Source organism: Pongo pygmaeus, chromosome 6 (genome assembly GCF_028885625.2).
Source record: "Pongo pygmaeus isolate AG05252 chromosome 6, NHGRI_mPonPyg2-v2.0_pri, whole genome shotgun sequence".
Taxonomy (NCBI): Eukaryota; Metazoa; Chordata; class Mammalia; order Primates; family Hominidae; genus Pongo; species Pongo pygmaeus.
Genome location: NC_072379.2, coordinates 145,993,856 through 146,009,736, shown reverse-complemented (window position 1 = coordinate 146,009,736; position 15,881 = coordinate 145,993,856). Strand labels below are relative to the sequence as shown.

The following is a 15,881-nucleotide window of genomic DNA, read 5'->3' as shown; positions in this document are numbered from 1 at the left end:
GGTCCCAGCTACTTGGGAGGCTGAGGCAGGAGAATAGCGTGAACCCGGGAGGCAGAGCTTGCAGTGAGCCGAGACCCTGCCACTGCACTCCAGCCTGGGCGACAGAGCGAGACTCCACCTCAAAAAAAAAAAAAAAAAAGTGTGGGACATCCCCGTCTCTTTCTTCCTCCTGCTCCAGGCACGTAAGACATGCCTGCCTCCCCTTTGCCTTCTGCCATGATAGTAAGTTTCCTGCGGCTTCCAAAGCTGTGTGGAAACGTGAGTCAATCAAACTCTTTTCTTTGTAAATTACCCAGTCTCAGGTATTTCTTAACAGCAGTGCAAGAACAGACTAACATAGTCTCCAACTTGTTTTGATTTTTAAAATTTTATAATTAGCTCACTACTAATAATCACTCATCATGTAGCATATTGACTTTTAATAAGAAACACAATATTTGAAAGGAAGAAACAAAGTGAACACCAGAGAGGGAGAAGACAATAGAAATGCACCTTTATCACCTTAAGATGGAGAGCCCTATAAGTAGACCCAGCATATCTTCATAATTTGTGATATTTTCACTACATGACATCCTTGTCTCCCTGACTCGACCATTATTATTTTATGTAATATCAAGAGTCCAAGGCCAGGTGCGGTGGCTCACGCCTGGAATCCCAGCACTTTGAGAGGCCAAGGCAAGTAGATCACGTGAGGTCAGGAATTCAAGAGCAGCCTGACCAACCTGGTGAAACCCTGTCTCTACTAAAAATACAAAAAAAAATTAGCCAGGCATGGTGGTGGATGCCTGTAATCCCAGCTACTTGGGAGGCTGAGGCAGGAGAATCGCTTGAATCCAGGAGGCGGAGGTTGCAGTGAGCCAAGATCACACCACTGCACTCCAGCCTGGGCAACAAGAGCAAAACTCTATCTCAAAAAAAAAAAAAAAAAAAAAGAGTCCCAGACAACCTGAGCAATTTTATCCTCTTCAGCCTTTTTACCTTATGTCTCTGCATTTAGCCATCCTTAACTGTTCAGTATTTGACAGATACATTAAAGTTCAAGTATTTTAGCAGCTATCTTTATTACTATCTTGGCACATTATGAGAGGAGAGGAGATTTGAACACTCTTAATTTTGAGATGAAGACTTTACAAATACAAAAATGTGAACAGTATTTCTGTTCTGATACACAGAACAGTATTTCAGAGTCTGACTTGTAACCCCTCAAGTAATTTTACCAACACGCTAATTTGATCTTAGTTTAGAAATCACAGAGAGTAAACCCCTCAAGCAAGTTTACCAACATGCTCATTTGATCTTAGTTTGGAAACCATAGAAAGTTAGAAAATAATGAGTGCTCTGGGTGTTAGAAGAGTCTGTGATCGAAGCCTTCACTGTTTACTCTCAGTTGGTTGGTCTGCTGTTTGGTGGGTTGGCCACTTGATTTCTCCCTCCCCTTCCCCCCACCCAACCCCCTAACTCCTCCCTCTTCCCCTCTCTCTCTGCCAAATTTTAAGGACAGCCCTTTCAAATTTTCTGTTCTCCTCTTCCTTTTCAGCATATACTTCCTCTACCCCCTTCTTAACTGTAGACTGAAAACCAATCTAAATTATGTACTCAGTGTTCACTGTACATTAGATTCACCATTGGAGCTTTAAAATCCCAAAGCCCAGGCTGCACCTTAGACCAATTAAATTCAAGTATCTGGGGTTGGGCCACAAGGGTCTATATGTTTTAAAGTTCTGTAGCTAATTCTACTGTGTATTCAGGCTTGATAATCACTTTTCTATAAATTATGCCTGAGGATTTGAATTATCTCATTTGTGAGATGAAGACATTTTAGAAAGAGGCATTTTTCCCACTACTTGCTTTCCGTAACTTATACATCCTAATACACAAATATTCGTTCCATATAATTATGACTTGAAAGGAGTTATTTCTAAAGTTCTACTTAAGTAGACACATTTTTTATTATCAGGACATTATATCCTTATTTCACATACTGCTGTAGAAATGAACATCCACTTTAGCTAGAAATTATAAACTCTTGTTACTTAGAAAAAATAATTGGGGACTTTTAAAATACAAAGTCTACAAGAGTGATTCATGATAAAGTTAAAAATACCCAGCACTCTGACTAATACTGTGAAGGACATGATTTTAAAAGTGAACCCATTCCTCTTCCTTCTTTTCCCCCTTCCCTATTCATCCTCTCCCTTTCCTCCTCCTCGTCTTCTTTTTCTTCTTCTTCTTCTGGTTTAATATTGATGACAGCACTTGATTTTGGTCATGCCTGCTTTTTAAAGTAATTAAACCAAAATAGAACACTTATATTTTACTGTTAAATAATTTATTCAAATTATTATGTGGTGAATATTTGATTGAATACATACAACTTTTTAAGTTAATAGAGATGTTTTAAGAACAAATGGGTTAAGCTTTATTCTCTTCTTTCATAATAAAGGAATAAAGTGAATATAGATCTGTAATAAGTGTTTAAGACACTATTATAAAATGGACAATTTCTTTTCTTAACATCTATCACTGCTCTTACTTCTCTAAATTATATTCTTCATAATTTCAATATTTTCCTTCAATTGAAGATTGCTGTCTTCAGAAAAGTTATCAGTATCATTCATCACTATTTCAACTTATGTGATTCTGGTCTCATTGATCTGAGTGTGCCTTTCATCTACGTGCTTTAAAACTTCCTCAGGTGATTCAAATTCATAGTCCAGATCAAGAATCATTGCTTTAACCACTGGATAGAAATTATAGCCTGAAGAAACTTTCTTCCATCAACAATGATGAATAAATAGTTTCTCAATGATTTGAATGGATAAATATTGATAACTATATATGCTTAGTAAATCCTGTACCATTTTCTAATATTTCCAAACCAATTCTGCGTCTTTGCTTTCCTGCCAATGACTTACCCAGATATTCCCATCTTGATGATAGGGTTTCCAATTTCTCCCTGTGTCGCTGTAGAGCATCCGGTATTGGGTCACCCAATCTGAGCTGCTATATCTTCCTTGGGTTGCAATGGCACTGATCTGCTTCCGATTGCCAAAGTCAACCTGAAGCCATTGATAATGGTCACTGTCTGATGGAGACCATCCACCAGCACCTGAAGATGGGCAGAGGCAAGATGGGAAAATGAATATTTAAATTTGAACTTGTACAACTGACAATGGAATATTCTACATACCTTAATTGGCCTTGGCAGTGCTCTATTTCACAGATATATTATGAAGTATCCTTTACAGATGCCATTGGGACTTCAACTAATATTCTTCCAGCTGGTAACATTGATTCTTTAACCTCTTTATGGTGTAATTATGTGTTCATTTTCTCCTGAGCAAATGTCTTCATAATTCCTCAATTAGATCTTATTAGTATACGTCAAAGTCTAATTGGCTGAGGATTGATCAATTTACCATAAACTCTTCAGCTAAAATCATGAGAAAAATGTATGTAACTATCCAATTTTTTTTCTGTCATGTAAACTTTACCATTTAATAAATTATAAATTAAAAACAAGCAATTATACACAATTCTAAAATACATTTTTCTTGTGAAGTTAAGTAGAAAAATATTTGCAATTCTTAAAATGAACCTAATCTTACATTAATTTCCTGTACCACTGAGAGGTACAGGGTGGTATATAGGAAATCAGGCAGAATGTTTATTTAACACTTAGAAGATATACAGCCAATATCTCTTGTAAGTCATATTTCTAGAAAAATTAGATACTAAACAAAGTTAAATCTCTTTTGGCAAAATATAAGAATTGCTTAGCAAATAGTAAGAATGTAAAAACATTTGTTAGAAAAATGGCACTCATATAGATCAATATTCTTAATTTACAGTGATATTTAAAATAACTAGGGTTGTACACAAAATAAGTTACAGAAAATATGGCATAATGTTAATGCTAAGAGGCACTATAATTTTTACGGTGAGTTCAGCTACTAAAGAGAAGAAATGATATAAAAATATTCAATAGATTATCCAATGTACAGTATATCAAAACATGTGTATAATTTTTTAAGTAAGGAATTTAAAGGCTGGCAAAATAATGTATTCTATGAGGACGTTCATAATAAAAATCATTTTATATATCATCACAAATATTCAAATAATAATGGTTACATGGCCTATTTTTGCTTAAAACTATGATAGAATAGCTTTTTTTTAAATTAAAAAAACTAAAAAATATATAAAATAACTGTTTGGCTGGGCGTGGTGGCTCACGCCTGTAATCCCAGCACTTTGGGAGAGACCAAGGCAGGTGGATCACCTGAGGTCAGTAGTTCGAGATCAGCCTGGCCAACATGCTGAAACCCCGTTTCCTTTAAAAATACAAAAATTAGCCAGACGTGGTGGCAGGTGCCTGTAATCCCAGCTACTTGGAAGGCTGAGGCAGGAAAATTGCTTGAACCTGGGAGGCGGAGGTTGCCGTGAGCTAAAATGGCGCCATTGCACTCCAGTTTGGGTGACAGAGTGGGACTCCATCTCAAAAAATAAAATAAAATAAAATTTTAAAAAATCACTGTTTTAGGGACTGGACAATGGGCAGTGCAGAACGTGATCCATAAAATAAGATAAACAAATAAGGTAAGCTCTGCCAACTTCCTGGCTTTCTGCTAGCTTCACTTTCTGGATCATGGTACATGGAAGATGATCCCAAATAGAGTTCAGCAGTGCAGTAGTGTCACTGAAACGGAAACATTACAATTCAAAGCTACTAAAGAAGCTGGAATTAACAGGACAGTGTCCCAGAGAGGGCACAGCTGTGTAAAGTGCTTTAGAAATCTACAAGGGAGTCATGAATGAGTCTCTGGAATCTGGACTCAGAAGCAACACTATGCTGTGTACTTTCAGATCAAGACTGCACAAGACCAGGTAAAGGGAGTTCTGAAGTCAACAATAACCAGAGGTTGCACAGAGCTGGGAAAAATTTGATTTCAGACTAGACAAAATTGAGAGACCTTGTTGAATCCCTCCAGGCATTCAGTAGACATCCCATGAAAGTCATGCATTATAAGTAGCGATATTTTAGTCCTAATATGAGGGCTAGTCTGGACACACCTGAGCAAAGGTTACTGAAAAACATAAATCTGACCAAAAATTAATTTTTTGATTGAACAAAACTCAACACTCTATTAAGGAAAATCATAAACATTTAGAAACTGAACAACATTGCATCCATAATGTCAAGTATATACATTGAAAAATATACTAGACATTTGGACAAGCAGGAAAATATGTCTTAGAACCAGAGGGAAAAAAATCAATAGAAATGTACCCCCAAAATAAAGAAATGAGATTAGCAGACCAGGACTTTAAAACAGTAATTATTAATTTTATTATCTAAAATAAAACATATAAACATTTAAAAAAGAATGCAAAATGTTGAAGAAGAAAAGCAACAAACGAGAACAAAACGGAAATTTTAGGACTAAAAATTACATCTGAAATAGATAATTTAATGGATGGGCTTAACAGCAGATGAGACATAGAAGAAAACATCATTGCACTAGAATGTAGGGCCATATAAGGCATCTAAATTAAGCTCAGAGAGGAAAGACAAGGCTTAAAAAATAAACAGTATTCCAGTAAGTTGTGAGACACTGATAACTGCCCTAACAATCATGCAAGTGGAGTACTAAAAGCAGAGATGACAGAGATGAGGTCAGAATAAAATATATTTGAAGAAATAATGGTTGAAATATATAAACTCAGATATGTGAGAAGTTGATTGAATTCCAGGCAGGATAGATACAAGGGAAAATACAATAAGGCACGTTTTAATTATTTGCTGAAAGACAATGCTAAAGAGAAAATCTTAAAGGTATTCACAGGGTTACAACTTCTCAGCAGAAATAATGCAAGCCAAATGACAATGAAACAACCTATCAGACATGATGAAAAGGAAAGACAAAAAAAAAAAAAGCTGGCAACCGGAAATTCTATGTCCAGCAAAAATATATTTTAAGTATAAAAATAATGTAATATTCAAGACAAAAGCTGGGAGAATTTGTCACTTACATGTGTATACTATAAAAATATAAATTTTTCACCTTAAGGGAAGTTTTACCATTTTGAAACTCATATTTACATGAAGAAATGAATGCTTAAAATGCTAAACATGTTAAGTACATATAAAATATTTGTTCATGTTTTTGAATTTCATTAAAAGATAATCTAGTGTTTACAAACAGTAATGATGAATGACAGGGTTTATAATAAATGTGGAAGTCAGATATGTGACTACAATAGTACAAAGGATGGGAGTCTGGACAGGAACTAATGTTATGCTGTGGTCTTCCTTTACATATGAAGTGGTATTATTTGAAAATAGCAAACCCTAGATCAAGGGTCAGCAAACATTTTCTGTAAAAGGTTAAATACTAAATATTTTTGGTTTTGTAGACCATACTACCTCTGTTAAAACTGCCAAATTATGTTATAGTATGAAGAGCAGTACATAAACAAAAGAGTGTGGCCATGTTATAATAAAGTGTTATTAACAAAAACTTGTAGCTGGACAGAGGGTTGAAGTTTGTCGATCCCTGCCCAAGATTAATCTCTAAAAGAAAAAAAAAATAGAAATTTACAATCTGTACCTTTCACAATATTGAAATCATATCCCACAAAACATTTGGAAAAATTTAAGTATCTAGTGTATGTGTTTGCATAGGTTATATGGGTGCTGTCTATAAAATATATGTGCAAACGATGTAACTACTTTTCAGTCTCTATTCTTGTATCTTCAATTCATGCTTTTACAAGAATATTTTTTCTATGATACAGTACTTAGCTGCAATTCCTCTTCAGGAATTTCCTAGGTTAAAAAGAGTCACATGTAGATGATATATCTTCATGGGGTTGTGCAAATGCAACGACTGGTCAACCTGGGGCTATAAAGAGCCAGTACCCTGCCCCAACCTGTGGAAACTCTGAGGTGTCTTCACAGTCTCAGAGCTCCCTGCAGGGATTGGCGAAAGACTTCATTGAAACTGCATTTCACCTAAACTCCTCCCTGTAACTAATTTCTGTTTCATTCCTTTCTCTTCTACAGGTTTTCATCCCCAAAACACTCCTAATTAACTTCCTGGATGCTATTTTTCATCTCAGGATGTATATCCTGGAGATTCTAGTCTGCAGTACCTCTTGAAACCACTTCCTGATAATCTGTTCACTAACAATGAGTTACTTATACCTTCTTTGTAATGTGCTTTTTATATGTTATTTTTTCCTATTGTAGTGTTAATATATAATATTCCTTATTGTCACATATCATTTATCCTGCTAGTTTACCTAGAATTCCATAAAATTTTGGAAGAGCTGTAGGTTAATTTTGGGGACAACAATATACTCAGTTATTGTGGGATAACAAATATTATTTTCTTACCTGTTAGATATACAGTTCCAAACCTTGAAGAAATTTTATAGCCAATTTCATACAGAGTTCTATCTATGTATTACAAAAAGCAACAGGGTGATTCAGTGAACTAAAGTCAACAAGCAATTAATCCAATGAGGTAACAGGTGAGAAAATGTCTGATTAATTGGTGAAACTTAGAATATTTCTTCTGTTTTGCTAATTAATGCTCCAGAATAAATTTTCTTAAGTTACTTATTGTTTGCTGCATTCCAGTCTTTCAGCAAACAAGCAATTAACATACAGCTGCTTAATCCCATTTATCTCATTACTTTTAGCAAAATAGAATTTATTGTCAACTGTAAGGAAAGCAAAAAATCTAAAATCAGGAGAAATATAAGTAAAAATGTGTTTCTTTGCAGAAATATATGTGGATAGAATACTGTAGTGATTAATCTCAAGGGGAGGGCAAAAGTCAGTCTTTCATGAGGAACATGGTGGAAAGATCGATGAAAAGTTCCCTTTTTCTCTTTGGTCTATCAAGCAATGCAATTTGGGGAAGTTTATTACTTTGTTTACTTGGCTTGTGAAATGTGTAACCTCTATTGATCTGAGGATTAATAATGATACCTCTTTCATCACAACCACCTCTGGAATGTGGTGTATAAAAGGGCAAAAATGTTCCCAATGTATTGTAGTAGGTCAAACAAAGTGGTTGGACGTCAAAGAGGAGTTAGAAGAGGTGGAGATGTTGAATAGTCATAAACTCTTAGTTCCTTGGAAGAACTCTTACCTAGAGATAATAGTGCCTAAAACATCTAGCAAATAACTAGTGTATTGTTGAAGTAACTTGAAAGATGTACTTGTTATGGAACTCTTGCTAGTCTCGAAACAATAAGAATGCTGTTTCTTCATTCCCCTTCTCTCTCTTCTTCTGTGCTCTGTCTTCCCTTTCCCACCCCTCCCATCCTCCATGTGTCTTTCCTTCCTCACTCTTCTCTTTATTCTCACACATACACAGATATTCCTCCTCCTGTGTATTTGCATGTGTGTAGTATATGGTGTGTGCACATGTATGCTGTAAAGATATACAGTGTTCGTATTCTATGTGGGTTCCTAGAGTGATCCATTACAATAGAAAATCTGAATAATTGATGAAACTAGTACTCTGGACTAATATGAGTTATTTTTGCTTCGTAATTTTAATTCAGTAAGTCAGACAAAAGAGGAATTTAGTGGGTGGTTTAGAGAGGCCACGGAGCTTCTGTTGTAGTGATAAATGGCTCCTGAAGAAACACGGCACTCAAGTTGGTGGTTTTAACACCACCAGAGACTATATGCCTGGATTCTAATTTAGCAAAAATACAAGGTGAAAAAACATTCAATTAGGGTTAGAACCACCTTTAATAACTGGCTGAGAAATATGTATCAGATGAAAAAAATAAATTGAAAAGGAGACTCCAGGCAAAATTGCATTATGAGTTCAGGCTTTGAGACCCCTTTCTGCTTCAAATACATTGTATTTTTAGATAAGATAGATAAGAAGAAAATTGAAAAGACATAGCCAGGATCAAAAAATAAGATAAACATCTCTATGCACAAGAAATGCAACAAACATGCAAAGCAATGACTGGGGCTGAAGCTGAGGCCAGATAGAGTCTGGATCTGCGGACATACAAAGGCATTTGGGCATTTGATTACTATGGAATATTGGTAATGTAAGTTCCCTGTGTGTATCAGCAACAGAAAGCTTGCTTCAAGGTTACAAACCAAGACTGGCCCTCGGATAACCTGGTTGTGAAAAGAGACTGAAGAAAGCTGATTACTCACTTAAACATATGGATTATATGAGGCTGTATGCCCAAAGAGGTTAGCAAATAGGCATATCTGAGTTGAGTAAACGCATTCACTGGCTTGGTGACTAGACACATGATTCCCTAAAAACACTGCCAGGCACAGGCATTGGGCGAGTAATGTAAGGTACACTTTCAGATTGGGCATTCTGGGACTTGAGTAGACAAAGTCCCAAAATGATAAAGCATGAAAACAGGGGAGACGACAGGAGATAGGAAGAGAGAAGAAAGAGAGAGAGAGACCAGAAAGAGAGAGACTGGCTGTCAAGAAGAACATGCAAATGAAAATTTCAAATGACAGGAATGAAATCCAATGCCATGAAGTCAACAAAGTCAAAAGTTCAACACCAATTAGCTCCATAAGTAATAGCAATTGAGGGCTAGTGGAGATAAATAGGCTTTATCCTCTCAAAAATATAAAATAGGTAAAGCTATTCATTAAAAATAGCAGTAATTATCAGTTACAACAGGGAAAAATAAAACATTTATAAATGGACACTAAAAGGAAACATGAAGTAGTTTTAGAAATGCAAAATTTCATTGATAGGAAAATAAACTCATCTGAGGAAAAGCTACCAATTATATATAATCTAAGAAATAATTAGTGAGCTAGGCTGGGCATGGTAGCTCACACCTGTAATCCCAGCAGTTTGGGAGGCCGAGGCGGGTGGATCACTTGAGGTCAGGAGTTCGAGATCAGCCTGATTAACATGGTGAAACCCCATCTCTACTAAAAAAAAATACAAAAATTTGCCAGGTGTGGTGGCGGGTGCCTGTAATCCCAGCTACACGGGAGGCTGAGGCAGGAGAATCGCTTGAACCCAAGAGGCAGAGGTTGCAGTGAGCTGAGATCGCACCACTGTACTCCAGCCTGAAAAGAAATAATTAGTGAGCTAAAAGGTAATATTTCCATGTTGACATATATACACACACACACACATATACATATTTATAAATTATACAATGTATATGTTTATAAATTTATTATATAAAATATATAATAAATATACTGATGTTAATATTAATAGATTAAATATCTAAACATATAATGTATATTGATATATATTAATATGTACATATATAAAATTTATTACTATATATAAATTGTACTTTATATAAATATATATGTTAATGTATATCAATTATACATCAGTAAACCTGTTAAAATTTGCAGTAGTTAACAGACATTGGGGATAAATTAGAAGTTTCTAGGGTAAGTCTAAGAGAAGTTCTAGACTAAGACCAGTGCATAGAATATAAACATTTGAAAAACTGATATTTATTCAAAACTAAAAAAGACATGACACCATGAATTTTAAGACCTTCTGAACATTTTAAATAATATGTAACATGAGTTTAAGCCTACAATGGAGAATTATCTAATTGATACTGAAACAGTAACAGGCATCTTAAGAAGTGCTAAAAGGAACTCATTAACGAGCTCGGATTTTATTTGCAGTGGGGGATAAACATCTGCAAGGAGGTCATGTGATCTACGAGAAGTGGATAAATAGGCTTCAACCAAGTGTAGATATTTTACTGATTAGAGTAGCCAGGGAAGAGGGCTATGTCCATTAATCAATATCTGTTATAAACTAGAGTAGGAAAATTGGCGGTGGCCCAATCATTCCTAAAATATCGATAAATTAATACTTATATAAATAAGGTTGAAACAAAAGAGCTTGAAAGCTATTTTTTAAGCAAAACAGAAGAAAAAAGATATAATACTGTCATGTATTATTTAATGACAGGAAAATAGTACTGTTTGTCGCCCATTTCTACCAACAAAGACAACAGTTTCAAGTAATTCTAGGAGTAGCAAAACTACCAACTGAGTATAGACAAATACCTCCTAAGACAAGTTAAGACATAATAAGACAGACAAAGTGGCTTTAACTTTTTTTTTTTTGGCATCTCGCTCCGTCGCCAGGCTGGAGTGCAGTGGCGAGCTCTTGGCTCACTGCAACCTCTGCCTCCTGGGTTCAAGCGATTCTCCTGCCTCAGCCTCCCAAGTAGCTGGGATTACAGGCACACGCCACCATGCCCAGTTAATTTTTGTATTTTTAGTAGAGACATGGTTTCACCATGTTGACTAGGCTGGTCTCGATCTCTTGACCTCATGATCTGCCCGCCTCCGCTTCCCAAAGTGCTGGGACTACAGGGTGAGCCACCACGCCCGGCCTGTTCCTTTAACTTTTTGAAGCATTTGAATTCAGATTATAACTCCAAGGACTGGCATTATCCATAAATGTAATCTTAGCTTTCTTGAATATTTATTAAAGGAGCTGCCAAAAAAGGAAAGATTGTCAAAAACTAAAAACCATAAATTTTAAAAACAATGAAGTTGGTACATCTGGGAAATAGAACAAGACAGATCCTCTTTAAAGTCTAGCATGTGAGTTGTAAATATTTAGGAAAAAGAAGAATGGGGTCTGGTGATAGAGGAGGCAATAGTGGTAGGTTATAAGGATTTCCTTTTTTTAAACTGAGTCCTTATTTAATAGAACAGAGTAAATTCCATAGATGTATCTTCAATTTTAATTATTGCAAAGCATTTGACAAAATATCTGGCAAATGTAAAATAGTAAAATGTGGGCTGGGAGATAACAGTTTTAGGTAAATTAAAAAATGGCTAGTTATCATGCCCCAAATATGTTGATTAATGGTGATGTCAGCTTGAAGAGTGCTCTCTAATGATGTTCCACAGGCTTTCATCCTGTATACTGTCATGTTTAATATTTTTATTCTCTAAGGCATGAAAGACATGCTTATGAAATTTGTCAATTATATAAACCTGGAAAAGAAACCTAATAGGATAACAAACTGAATAATGATGTAAATGTTTTTGACTGGCTGGAAACCTGAACCTATACCAGTACAGTTTCTTTCAACATCAACAATAAACAAAGCTACTCATTTTGAAGAAACACACTATCAACTTCATGATTAAGGTATCTAATGCTTAGAAAGAATTATGTAACCTTACTTTACTTTATGCATAATATATAGGGTTAAAATTATGACGTCTAAGTAGAATATTATATTTACAATGTATTATTAGATATGTTTTTTCATGCATTTTTATAAAGTCTTTACATATATATATAAATGAACAAATTACAAACATAGAAATAGCTAGTATCAGGAATTATCACAAAATGAACATAACAGTGTAACAGCCACCCAGATCTATAAAGAAATCATTGCCAGCAATCCACAAGCTCTTCTTGTTTCCTTTTTCAAAAATGACTTTTTCCCCCACAATAAATTGTTCTAGAAGTGATTCTGCCCCACACCATACTCAAAAATCAAGGTCAAAACGTGTAGATCAAATTGTAAAAGTTTCTGGTAGATAACATACAGCATCTTTTTGTGGTTGGGAAAGATTTTTTAAACAGGACTCAAAAGGTACTAGCTAAACAGGAAAATATAAATTCGATTATAGTAAAATTAGACATCGATTATCAAAAGGCATTAATAAGAGAGCTAAATGGCTAACTATAGATTGGGAGAAGATATTTCTAAACATATAACAAAAATATTCATTTTTGTTAATGTATAAACAAGCCCCCAAAATCAATAAGAAACAATCAGTAAACCTAATAAAAAATGGGTAAAAGACTTTAACAGGCAGTCCACAAAAGAAAAATTATAAGCTATAAAACACAGGACAAGGTATTCAATCTTATGAGATCAATCTTTTAAGAAAGATAATTTTAAAACTAAGGGTGTTCAAAAAGAATAACCAGAATGATGTGGAAACTTAATCTCGTAACATTGCTCTGAAGAGACTAAAGACGGTTAAGCTTTATAAGAGAAAGTTGAAGAGTAAATTAAATTCCATCTTCTACTATTCAAAAGAATAAACACGTAAGGTCTTCCAGTGATGCAACAATAACATCACACATTCTAAAAGTATACATGCTTTTATGTCTAGATTATTCAGCTCTAACTCATATTTTTAAAATTAATATTTTGCTTCAATTAAGTAAAAAAAAAATACTTTTTGACTTAACATTGTCAGTTGCATTTGTCTGTTCATAGCCTATTCATTTTACTACAAGTTCTTTCCATTCTGGAATTTAACCAAATAATAATACTGAATATTGAGCTGATTTTAACATATTTGAAACACTTTGCTGAGAAAAAAAAAAGTTTCCTTATACAATATGTTTGTTCCTTCAATTGTTCTGCACATTACACTAACAAAAGTTACTGGAACTTTTTTTTTTTACAGTGCTGATAATATCCAGACATAAATGGCATTATGAAAATCATTAACCTTCTGGCAATTAGGCAAACAAAAGAAAATCTGTCTAGCTGAGGCTTCTGTTTACATATTCATCACTTCACAGGAAAAGCACTGAGTGTCAGTTGTGAGAAACAGACTTACAGCAAGTTGTTTAGTTTCATATATTTAAAAAATATGTAAATTATTTTCAGGGAATTTCACAACAATTATATTTTAAGATCTTTGATTTAAGGATGTTAATTTGTTTTTAAAATGTCAAATATTACCCTAAGATTATAAGAGACAAGAAAAATGAAAGCCAGACCCAAAAGCTAAACAGCTGCTTAAAACTACATAAAGCTTGGATAGTAGTGAAACTAATGTGAATGCAAATCCAAATTTGATTAAGTAGTTGCTCCACACAGAAGCCACAGTGATATACACAGAGGCTAGCCTGAGCCAGAGTGTAAAAACAAACATACTCTTATTTTACATTATTTTACACGCATTGTTGTACATTAGACATATATACAAGTTTAATGTGAAATAGTGACAATTAGGTCTGATTAGAACATCTTGAACACTTACATAACCTGTAATTTTAAAGCTCACTTACTAAACAGTGTAAATGATGTATGATCTTATTTTTTTTAAGTCCTGAAAATACTGTGGCCAAGAGAAAATACACTTTTGTGTGTTATCTCAGGTAGTAGTATTTTTCTTTTTCTAAATTAAGCTTTTTCTAAAAGGAACATGCAGGTAGTCAGATGTCAATGTAGTATTTTTAAAGCATTAGGATAACTATTACCAACAATAGAATGGATTCCCATAAAAGTAATGAGCTCTTCACTACTGGAGATATTCAAGTGAAAGCTAGTTATCAGAATTATTTTAGAAGAAAAATTTCCATAATTTGGGAGATTGGACTGCGTTCTTTAATTTTATTTAAAGTGAAAGTTAAAATGCAAGCTATTATGTTACAATCATTAGCGAAACTATCAAGTGGATTTTATTTCTTATTGGCTTATTTTCAGTTTTGGTTCATCTGTTTTATTAATATAGGCGGCATATTATTTACACCATTTATTTACATCATGTTATTTCAGCTAGGTAACACTTGACTGTATATAATTTTTATTGTTAATGAGTCTGGTCATTTCCTTATTTACTATAAATACCTCTCCTGGTTCATTCATTCAGCAAATATTTATAGAGCACTTCCATATGCCAGCTACTCAGGGTTTCTTTTAGAATATTTTATAAGCAATTTTTGTGATTTTTTATACTTAAGAATCCAATTTATTCATTTAGAGAAGGTACAAAAAAATCTTTAAAGATTTTATCATATGGAAAACCAGATATGTCATATATTTTATTCACAGAAATGAAGTCTTATGTGTGAAAAATAAAAGCAATAAAAATAATATAATCCAGTCAAAGTCACTGAAGTCATGTTCCTCTTTGCAACTATTTGGAAGCTGCTGTGTAGTTCTCCCCTGTAAGGAAGACTGAGGAGCTTCATGTTGTATGTATTCCCTAGTATCTCTTTGTTCACTGCATTTCTAATTGAAATCAAGATCAAAGTCTTCATCAGTTGAAGGCAAATATCAATGTTGCAAAGAAAGGAAAAGTTATGTCAATTTTCTGGGTACAAATCTACTGCTTTACTTTGTATTGTTTCATCCCTGGCATGCATTCTTGGTAAAGTCTGCAGAATTTTGGAAATAGTATAGTTAATTAGACATAATTTATTGGCTTCCCTAGCTAAGTGCCCATTCACTGGCATTGTCCCGAAAATGTCATCTTTCTCAAGATGTTATTCTCTCCAACATAAAAAAAAAAAAAAGTAAAAACATTCTTGTTCATGCAGCTCACAAGGAATATTACTCGGTGAAGGTGCAGAAAGTAAGTGTATAGGCTACAAAACGCTTCAAAGCTCAAACATATGATAGTGATACAGGTTACCAAATTGCCCCTCTATTAGAGGGAAGTTTAAAGGATGGGTATCAATAAGGAAATCAATTAAATCATGGAATTTGTAGCAAACCCTGAACAAGTACTAAGTAAACTCTTAGGACTGCCCATTTTTTTTAAGTCAAGAAATTATTTGCATTCATTATTTAATAACCACTGCCTAGTATGGTTCTCTGGACATAATAGGCACTCAATAAATATCTATAAAATGAATATAAGAATTAATAAAGTAAAAAATGAATATATTAATTAATTATATCCTGGAAATAATATCCCCGAAACAAGAGGGAAAATTCTTGGGTCCAGCTGCATACATATAAGAACGACAGAGATTATGTAAGGCAAATTGAATTGTAATTGAAAAAAATCTCCTTAATCATGTTAGTGGTTCTCATTGTATCTCCAGTAGAGCAGAATTAGAAGACTTCTTCAGAGCAGTTACTGTATTTATTCC

The 15,881-nt window shown here is 34.2% G+C and overlaps 1 protein-coding gene across 1 annotated transcript in view; it reads right to left on the bottom strand.

The window, feature by feature from the left end:
* The window catches only part of CNTNAP2 (contactin associated protein 2), a 2,269,257-nt gene that overhangs the window by 1,547,585 nt on the left and 705,791 nt on the right, over positions 1-15,881 (bottom strand). The window contains exon 3 of the mRNA XM_054495308.2: positions 2,916-3,109. Coding sequence (XP_054351283.2) covers positions 2,916-3,109 — 194 coding nt within the window. The remainder of the gene's footprint in view (positions 1-2,915; positions 3,110-15,881) is intronic.